Source organism: Rhinopithecus bieti, unplaced genomic scaffold (genome assembly GCF_001698545.2).
Source record: "Rhinopithecus bieti isolate Rb0 unplaced genomic scaffold, ASM169854v2 scaffold_14876, whole genome shotgun sequence".
In the NCBI taxonomy this organism is placed as follows: Eukaryota; Metazoa; Chordata; class Mammalia; order Primates; family Cercopithecidae; genus Rhinopithecus; species Rhinopithecus bieti.
Window position 1 is genome coordinate 268,264 of NW_016807955.1, and position 9,720 is coordinate 277,983.

Sequence of the window (9,720 nt, forward strand, 5' to 3'; positions counted from 1 at the left end):
AAAAAAAAAAAAAAAAAAAAAAAAAAAATCAGAAATGTTTATATAGTTTATAAAAGCGTGAAAAAAATCTGGCAAGAATACAATGTAATGATTTGAATTAAGATAAATTTTACCTTTTAACTTTTTCTTTCTTTCTTTCTTTTTTTTTTTTGAGACAGAATCTCGCTCTATTGCCCAAGCTAGAGTGCAGTGGCATGACCTTGGCTCACTGTAACCTCTGTCTCTCAGGTTCAAGTGACTCTCATGCCTCAGCCTCCCGAGTAGCTGGGACTACAAACCCGCATCACCATGCCTGACTAATTTTTGTATTTTTAGTAGAGAGGGTTTCACCATGTTGGCCAGGCTAGTCTCAACCTCCTGACCTCAGGTGATCCACCTGTCTTGGCCTCCCAGAGTGTAATCCCAAAGATTACAGATGTGAGCCACAGTGCCCAACCTTTCTTTTTAACTTTTAATGAAGAATTTGTCTTTAAGTCCATTTATTTCGTAAAGTTGCAAGGCCATAAGAGGGTAGATTGTAACTGAATTTTAGACACAGAACATTCTTATTCTCAATACCAGAGTTTAAAGGAAGCATCACAGCAAGCTTCTTGTTTCTAACATGCATTGGAAAAAAATAAATGGATAGGAAAACATCTGTCAAACTAGGTCCAAAGGTTAAATGCTACTAAAAATGTTAGAAAACAGTAGTCTTCATCTCAAAGGAAAATAATTAGAATATGTTCTCCATGCTCTCCTTAAAAACTGTCTTATCAGATAGATACACATACCATGTACTTCCATAAAGGAATGTGTCCTTCATTTTTCCATGAGAGTAGCAGTTGAAAGCACAAGGCCTCTTAGCCAAAATTCCTGGGTTTAAATAGTGGTTCTGCTACTTACAGCTTGTATGAGCTTCCTCATCTGTAAAATGAGCATAACAATAGTAGCTACCTGCTAGATACTAAGATTAAGTGAATTGTGCAAGTCATGTGCTTAGAATAGTTTCTGGGGCTCAGTGTCAGATATTTTCATGGCACCTAAACTTGGTATTAAATGTTGGCATTAAAACAGTCTGATTAAATATTTGTACTTTTGCCGGTAACATGCATGAGGATAGGCCATATCTAACTTATTTTCCATTTCCATTGTATCTAGCTCAGTGCTTGACATGTAGTAGATGCTTACTATATAATTTTGAAAGAACAAATATATCTATATACTGCCAATTAATTTACCTGTAAAGAAAAACAGTATAATTTTTTTCTCCTTTACTTATTTTAAAATGTAAGTTTCCTGTTTAATTAAAGAAAAAAAATAAAGGGGCAGATTTTACATAAAAAATACATTGGTACCTTTCCATAGCAACATCCTGCAAGATGACATTTAATAACCAGTCAGTTATAGCAGTGTAGAAGGGAATGATTATTATGATCATTTGGATTATATTATAAATGTTACACTGACTATGGCTTGACAACTTGGGCATGGAGCATGTATGTTCATTTATTTCTCTGGTTAAATTTGACATATGCTGTTTTTCTAGGGAATACAACAAGGCATAATCGAGGGAGAGTTTGCTATTTGTATTAGTTTATATCATGGTTATGAATTATTGCAGCAAATGGGAATGAGATCATTATATTTCTTCCTTTGTGGAATTATGGATGGAACTAAAGGTAAATTATATCAAATTATTTAAAGAAATAATGACATGTATTATTTTGGCTAAAGACATTGAAGGGCTGGGCACAGTGGCTCATGCCTGTAATCCCAGCACTTTGGGAAGCCGAGATGGGTGGATCACTTGAGGTCAGGAATTCAAGACCAGTCTGGCCAACATGGTGAAACCCCATCTCTAATCCGGCCACTGCACTCCAGCCTGGGCGACAGAGTGAGACTCCGTCTCAAAAGAAAAAAAAAAAAAAAAAAAAGATTTATTTTAAAAGCACTGGAATAATTAACAAATGGCCATGTTTCTTTGTTTTAATAAATTCCTGGAGAAAAGGATATTATTCATTAATACATATATGAATGTAGAACTGCAAAAGTTGCTGGTTTTCATGTTTACACTTGAAAACTTACATGCATTGCTAAAGTTTAATTTCTTTTAATAAAACATTTTATCAGTTTTATTATTATTTATTTGGAAAACCTTTTCTTAATTTCTGAAGGGATGACACGGTCAAAAAATGAACTTGGCCGAAATGAAGACTTCATGAAGCTCTATAATCATCTAGAGTGTATGTTTGCACATACACGTAGTACTTCAGCAGATGGTGTTTCTGCTATCCAACAAGGTCTGGTTTTTCTTTTAAAATTATGTATTGCATTGTGTTTCTTAATCACAGTTAATTTTGAAATTTTGCTCCTTTGATGCAAATGTCTGCAATTATTTGTATCTTGTAGCAACTGTTACAAGATCTGTTAAATCTGTTTACTGTTAGATCTGTTAAATGTGTAACTATTTCATTTTTAAAGTTAAGATTAATATATACAAGTTTAAAGTTTATATGCTTTAAACAATGTTTAAACTTTAAACAAGTTGATAAACTTTAAACATATAACAGATGTTAGTAGTTGTTAGTGGTAGTGAAAATTCTCAGAACTGTCAAAACCTGATTTATAGTTTAAAATATATTTTTGCTTTGCTGCTGGTTCCTGCTTAGGTTCTCCCAGAATGAAATTTTTATGGAAGTTCAAAGTTCATTTTACAGTAAGACTTATGTGCTACCTAGATGTTACCTCTGGTTTAAATAAAAAAATTTTTTTTTTAAGTCCAACATGAGTTGCTTCAGCGTCTTGGTGCTGCTCTGCCGTGGAACGTTTGCAGCCTCTTAGCCAAGATGCCTGAGGAAACCCAGACCCAGGACCACCGATGGAGGAGGAGGAGGTTGAGACGTTCGCCTTTCAGGCAGAAATCACCCAGTTGATGTCATTGATTATCAATACTTTCTATTCGAACAAAGAGATCTTTCTGAGAGAGCTAATTTCAAATTCATCAGATGCATTGGACAAAATCCAGTATGAGAGCTTGACGGATCCCAGTAAATTAGACTCTGGGAAAGAGCTGCATATTAATCTGATACCAAATAAACAAGATAGAACCCTCACTATCGTGGATACTGGAATTGGGATGACCAAGGCTGACTTGATCAATAACCTTGGTACTATCGCCAAGTCTGGGACCAAAGCGTTCATGGAAGCTTTGCAGGCTGGTGCAGATATCTCCATGATTGGCCAGTTCGGTGTTGGTTTTTATTCTGCTTGTTTGGTTGCTGAGAAAGTAACTGTGATCACCAAACATAACGATGATGAGCAGTATGCCTGGGAGTCCTCAGCAGGGGGATCATTTACAGTGAGGACAGACACAGGTGAACCTATGGGTCGTGGAACAAAGGTTATCCTACACCTGAAAGAAGACCAAACTGAGTACTTGGAGGAACGAAGAATAAAGGAGATTGTGAAGAAACATTCTCAGTTTATTGGATATCCCATTACTCTTTTTGTGGAGAAGGAACGTGATAAAGAAGTCAGCGATGATGAGGCTGAAGAAAAAGAAGACAAAGAAGAAGAAAAGAAAAGAAGAGAAAGAGTCCGAAGACAAACCTGAAATTGAAGATGTTGGTTCTGATGAGGAAGAAGAAGAAAAGAAGGATGGTGACAAGAAGAAGAAAAAGAAGATTAAGGAGAAGTACATCGATCAAGAAGAACTCAACAAAACAAAGCCCATCTGGACCAGAAATCCCGACGATATTACTAACGAGGAGTACGGAGAATTCTACAAGAGCTTGACCAATGACTGGGAAGATCACTTGGCAGTGAAGCATTTTTCAGTTGAAGGACAGTTGGAATTCAGAGCCCTTCTATTTGTCCCACGATGTGCTCCTTTTGACCTGTTTGAAAACAGAAAGAAAAAGAACAACATCAAATTGTATGTACGCAGAGTTTTCATCATGGATAACTGTGAGGAGCTAATCTCTGAATATCTGAACTTCATTAGAGGGGTGGTAGACTCGGAGGATCTCCCTCTACAATATATCCCGTGAATTTGGCAGCAAAAGCAAAATTTGAAAGTTATCAGGACAAATTGGTCAAAAAAAGCTAGAACTTTACTGAACTGGTGGAAGAGAAGAGAACTACAAGAAGTCTATGAGCAGTTCGCTAAGAACATAAACTTGGAAACATGAAGACTCATAAAATCCGAAGAAGCTCAGAGCGTTAAGGTACACACATCGCCGCGGCGATGAGATGGTTTCCTCCAGATTACGCACCAAGAATAGGAACACCAGAAACAAGCATTATATCAACAGGGAGACCAAGGACCAGTACTAACCAGCCTTGGGTGAACGTCTTCGAAGGCATGGCTAGAAGTGATCTACATGACCGACCCCTAAGATGAGTACTCTGTCCAACACTAAAGGAATTGAGGATAGACATCTAGTTCCAGTCACCAAAGAGGGCTGGAACTTCCAGAGAGAAGAAGAAAAAAAGAAGCAGAAGAGAAAAAAACAAGTGAGAACCGCAAAACAATGAAAGACAACTGGAGAAAAAAGTGAAAAAGATGGTCTGTGTCAAACCCGATTGGTTGAGCGCTCCGAGCTGTATTGCACAGAGCAGCAGACGGCTGGACGTGATAAAAACATGGAGAGAAGCATGAAAGCTTCAAGACGCTAAGAGACAACTCAACAATGGTTTACATGGCAGCAAAGAAACACCATGGAGATAAACCGCTGAACGCATTCCATTATGAACCTTAAGGGCACAAAGGGCAGGGCTGATTAAGAACACAAGTCTGAGGACGTCATCTTTGCTACGAAACTAGCACTCCTGGCTTCTGGCTCATCTGAAGATCCCCAGACACATGACCAACAGGATCTACAGAGATCAAGACTTGGTCGGTATCTGAGAGATGACACTAACGCTGATGATAACCAGTGCAGGCTGTAACGAGAAATGCCGCCCCTCCAAAGGAGATGACGACACATCACGGCATGGAAGAAGCCCACTAACCTCCCGCGAAGGAGGACTTACCTGGTCAATACTCACAATTCTTCTGATAAATATTTGGCAAGGATGTTTTCTTATTTTTGTAATTATAAGGAAAGCAGTATGGCCAGACAACAACTACTTAAGGAACATAAGAGTCTGCTATTTCTAAGGATGCTGGTACCTTAGGCAGCTAAAGCAGAGCTAAGATGCTTTTTAGTTTCACATTGGTTATTGTTAACAATTGCAACGGGTGGAAGAGTATGTAACCATGTACACTTTGTGTCTAAAGTGTTAGCATCAAGCCGGATTCGATAGACGCAACTGTTTGAGGCGTGAGTTATAACTGGATGTTACGAAAAGTAATTGTTACATCTGAGGATTAGCTTTTGAACTTTTTCATCCCCTGTAGGCCCAATTTGCATGACAGCCCTCAAAATAGGTAAACGAAGCAACTTGATGGAAGCAACCCACAGGGCTTATTTTCCAAAGAAAAGTATTGTTTGGAGGAGCAAAGTTATAAGGCTACCTAAGCATATCATAAAGCTGTTCAAAAATAACTCAAATCTTGTGGATGGAAATGTAGTGCTCGAGTCACATTCTGCTTAAAGTTGTAACAAATACAGATGAGTTAAAAGAAAAAAAAAAATAAAGTCCAACATATGCATTGGAAAAGATAACTTTAATATATACTAGTGTAATTGAATATGGAAAAAAAAATTTTTTAACTGATATTTTGTTTTTTTCTAGGAGATAAAATAAAAAATTTGTTTATAGTCATCCAAAGTTAAAGAAATTAGAAGAAGTTGTAATTGAACACTTCAAGTCATGGAATGGTAGGTCATGTTTAGTAGCTTTAAGGCAAGGCAAAGTTATTGCAAGAGGTAAAACTTTACTTATGGCCGGGTGTGTTTGTTCATGCATATAATCCCAGCACTTTGGGAGGCTGAAGATCATGGGAGGTCAGGAGTTCAAGACCAGCCTGACCAACATGGTGAAATCCTGTCTGTACTAAAAATACAAAAATTAGCCAAGCATAGTGGCGCATGACTGTAATCCCAGCTACTTGGGAGGCTGAGGTAGGAGAATTGCTTGAACCTGGGAGGTGAAGGTTGCGGTGAGCTGAGATTGTGCCATTGCACTCCAGCCTGGGCTACAAGAGCAAAACTCAAAATAAATAATCTCGAAAATGAAACAACAAACAAAAAACTTCAACTTATTAGTTTATTCTAACATTTCTTATGGAGAAGATGGGCTTTTAATTACTCTAGATAATGAATACTAAAAAGCTCTGAGAAATTTTGGAAGGGTTAGGGCAAGGGTGGTGGTGGGAAGGTTAAGAATAAGGTACTATATAAGTTAGCTTGGGATAATATACAGGAAGTGGACAGTAAAATAATATATAGTACAGTAGAAGATTAAAGTAAAGTAGATTAGGAGAGAGAGAGTTAGAGAGGAGTGCTGTTTTATATAGGATGGTTGTGGAAGGCTTCTCTGTAGAGGGATATTTAAAGTGATAATGGAGATAAGGGAGGAAGCCTTGTGAGTTTTGGAGGTTGGGGGAGAGAGAATTCTAAGCAGTAAAAATAGCGGATTCAAAGGCCCTGAGGTGGCAGTAGGGTGCTTGGTATGATTAAACAGACCAATGTGGTTAGATTAGTGTGACTGAGGCTACAAGCGGTATAGATGAAAGGTATCCAGATAATATCAGACTTTAGTTTTTAATTTCTGAGTATTTGTGCTTTGCAAAACCAAAGAGAGGTATTTGTAGCAGTGGAATGATAATGACATTTTAAGGATCACTCTGGTAGTTTTGTGGAGCATAGACATTGATAACTTAGAAAACTATTATGATCGTCTTGGATGATGACACATAATAATGGTGTGCATCAAGGCAATAGTGGTCAAGGTGCTGGGAAATAGATTCTAGATATATGTTCAAATTGAAGCCAACTTATTTATTGTATTTGTTGGTGGATTAGACATATGGTATAAAAAAAAAGGGAATTGGCTGGGTGCAGTGGCTCACGCCTGTAATCCCAGCACTGTAAGAGACTGAGGCGGCCAGATCACGAGGTCGAGATCAAGACCATCCTGGCCAACATGGTGAAAGCCCGTCTCTACTAAAAATACAAAAATTAGCTGAGTGTGGTGGTGCATGCCCTGCAGTCTCAGCTACTCAGGAGGCTAAGGCAGGAGAATCTCTTGAACCTGGGAGGCGGAGGTTGTGGTGAGCCAAGATCGTGCCACTGCACTCTAGCCTGGCAAGAGTGAGACTCCATCTCAAAAAAAAAAAAAAAAAAAAGAAAAAAAGGAATCTAGCTGGGTATACACATTTATGTGTACATGTTTGCAAATGATTACACGAGCAAAGTGAAAAATGTAGAGATAAGTATGTGAGGTAATACGTATGTTAATTAGCTTGATTTAGCCATTCCACAATGTATATAGACATCTCAAAACATACTGTACAACTTAAATATGTACAACTTTTGTCAATTAAAAAAAATAACAAAAGAAAGAGCAAACACGTTAAGATGTTTTTGAGACACCTAAAATTAGATAAGCAAATCTGGATCTCAGAAGAATGGTTGGTGCTGTTTTTACATACTTACATATATGTGAATATATTTTGAAGTTATCAGCATACAGGTAATATTTAAAGTTTCAGGAATAGATGTGATTATCAGGACAACAGTTTAGAGACAGACAGAAGAGGGTCCAGAATGGAGTCCTGAAGAACATCAACAAAGTTTGGATGAAAAAAAGCCACTAAGGAGCTTGGGGAGGAAACTAGACAAGTAAAGTGTCAGAGAAGCTGAAGAAAGAGACTATTTCAGAAGGAAAGAGTACAATGTGTTAAACTAAAAAGTGTCCATTGAACTTGGCGGTATGGAAGTTATTGATGATTTTGTTGGAAGGAGCTTTAGTGGAATGAGGGTAGAAAGGCAGGCTGTGACAGATTGAAGGAGATGTAGGTTTTGTGATGAAAGCAGCAATTCATTCAGGAGCTGGTCACATACAGAGGCTTGATGCTTGATGCAATGATGAATTAAAAGAAGTTTGTTTAGAATAATTTTACTTGGAACAGCTGCTTCAAGTCCTACGTTTTGCTTTTGTATTGTAAATTAACTTTATATTTAATAAGTCATGTATTCCTTAGAGGAGTTGTGAAGATTGAATGAGTTAACATACATAAAATGCTTAGTGCAGTCCTTGGAACACATATGATGATTAAGATAATGAAAATCATTAGAGGCTGGATGTGGTGGCTCATGCCTGTAATCCCAGCACTTTGGGGGGCTGAGGTGGGCAGATCTCTTGAGCCCGGGAGTTCGAGACCAGCCTGGGCAACATGGCAAAACCCGGTCTCTACAAAAAAATTTTAAATGTAGCTGGGCATGGTGGCATGTGCCTGTAGTCCCAGCTACTCAGTGTGAGGTGGGAGGATCACCTGAGCCCAAGAGGTTGAAGTTGTAGTGAGCCGTGATGGTGCCACTGCATTCCAGCCTAGGTGACCAAACATGACCCTGTCTCAAAAATGAAAACAAACAACCAAAAACCCCACACAATATGCAATAATTAACCAATTACTATAAGTGCAAAACTATATACTTTACATTTACTGTTTCATGTATACATCAATCCATATTAGATATGAAGAAACTAAAGCTTAAAGAGCTTAAATAACTACCATGATCACCAATCACCCAGAGAATTAAGTGCCCAGCCACAAAGGTCATGTTCTTATTAGTGCATTCTACTGTCCGCCACCCCCCACCCCACCTGCCCCCCAGCACAGACATATTGGGAACAGCTTTGGAATTCACTGTAGGGTATATTCTGCAGTTTGGAGAATTTGAAAGTATAGTAGATTTGAGGACAAAATGCATGGCGTGGATTAAGACATTGCCTTTAGTGAACAGAAAGGAAAGGGAAGACTTATTAAATTAGGGGGAGCTACATAATTCTGTGCTTCTGGCTATCTTAGAAGGTAAAGGGAAATGATAGCCATTATACCTGAATTGAAGGACTAGTTAAAAGTGATTCAGGTAATTCATATTTGATTTGTTTAGGATTTTATTTTATGACAGCCAATGATAAATAACAAACTACAATTATTAAAATTAATAGAGAATATAGTTTAAAAAAGTAAAATTCAAGGTGTTTGAAATTATTTATTTATTTGTTTGTTTATTAGAGACTGGGTCTTGCTATGTTATGTTGCCCAGGCTGGTCTTGAACTCCTGGGCTCAACTGATTCCCCCATCTCAGCCTCCCAAGTAGCTGGGACTACAGGTGTGTGCCACCACATCCAGCTAAATTAGTTTTTTGAAAGAATTATCATTTGTTAGCATAATACTTTCAGGTTTGTCTTTTGAACTAGTTCTTGTCTAAATGCTTTGTAAAAAGTTGTAATTACAGTTTTTATATATATGTAGCTGAAAACACTTCTGAAAAGAAACGTGATGAGACCCGAGTTATGATCTTCTCTTCATTTCGAGATAGTGTTCAAGAAATTGCAGAAATGCTTTCACAGCATCAGCCAATTATTAGAGTAATGACTTTTGTCGGCCATGCCTCAGGGAAAAGCACAAAGGGTTTTACCCAGAAGGAACAACTGGAGGTAATTATTTTTGGAATTTATGAAAATAAAAATAAGATTGATTAACTTTGCACTTGTTCTTTTTTTGTTAGTTTTAACTCATTGGTCAATTAGCTACTTAAAAGAATTTTATAGTAAACATGTAA

At 37.7% G+C, this 9,720-nt stretch overlaps 2 protein-coding genes across 2 annotated transcripts in view; both read left to right on the forward strand.

Annotated features, from left to right (window-relative positions):
* FANCM (FA complementation group M) overlaps nt 1-9,720 on the forward strand; it is an 80,076-nt gene that overhangs the window by 22,979 nt on the left and 47,377 nt on the right. The window contains 5 exon segments of the mRNA XM_017884178.1: nt 1,526-1,658; nt 2,154-2,279; nt 2,949-3,511; nt 5,732-5,804; nt 9,411-9,595. Coding sequence (XP_017739667.1) covers nt 1,526-1,658; nt 2,154-2,279; nt 2,949-3,511; nt 5,732-5,804; nt 9,411-9,595 — 1,080 coding nt within the window.
* On the forward strand, nt 2,826-4,097 carry LOC108537061 (heat shock protein HSP 90-alpha-like). The gene is given in 3 exon segments (XM_017884179.1): nt 2,826-2,850; nt 2,853-3,558; nt 3,560-4,097. Coding segments are annotated over 3 exon segments (1,200 nt in total). The 3' UTR covers nt 4,029-4,097.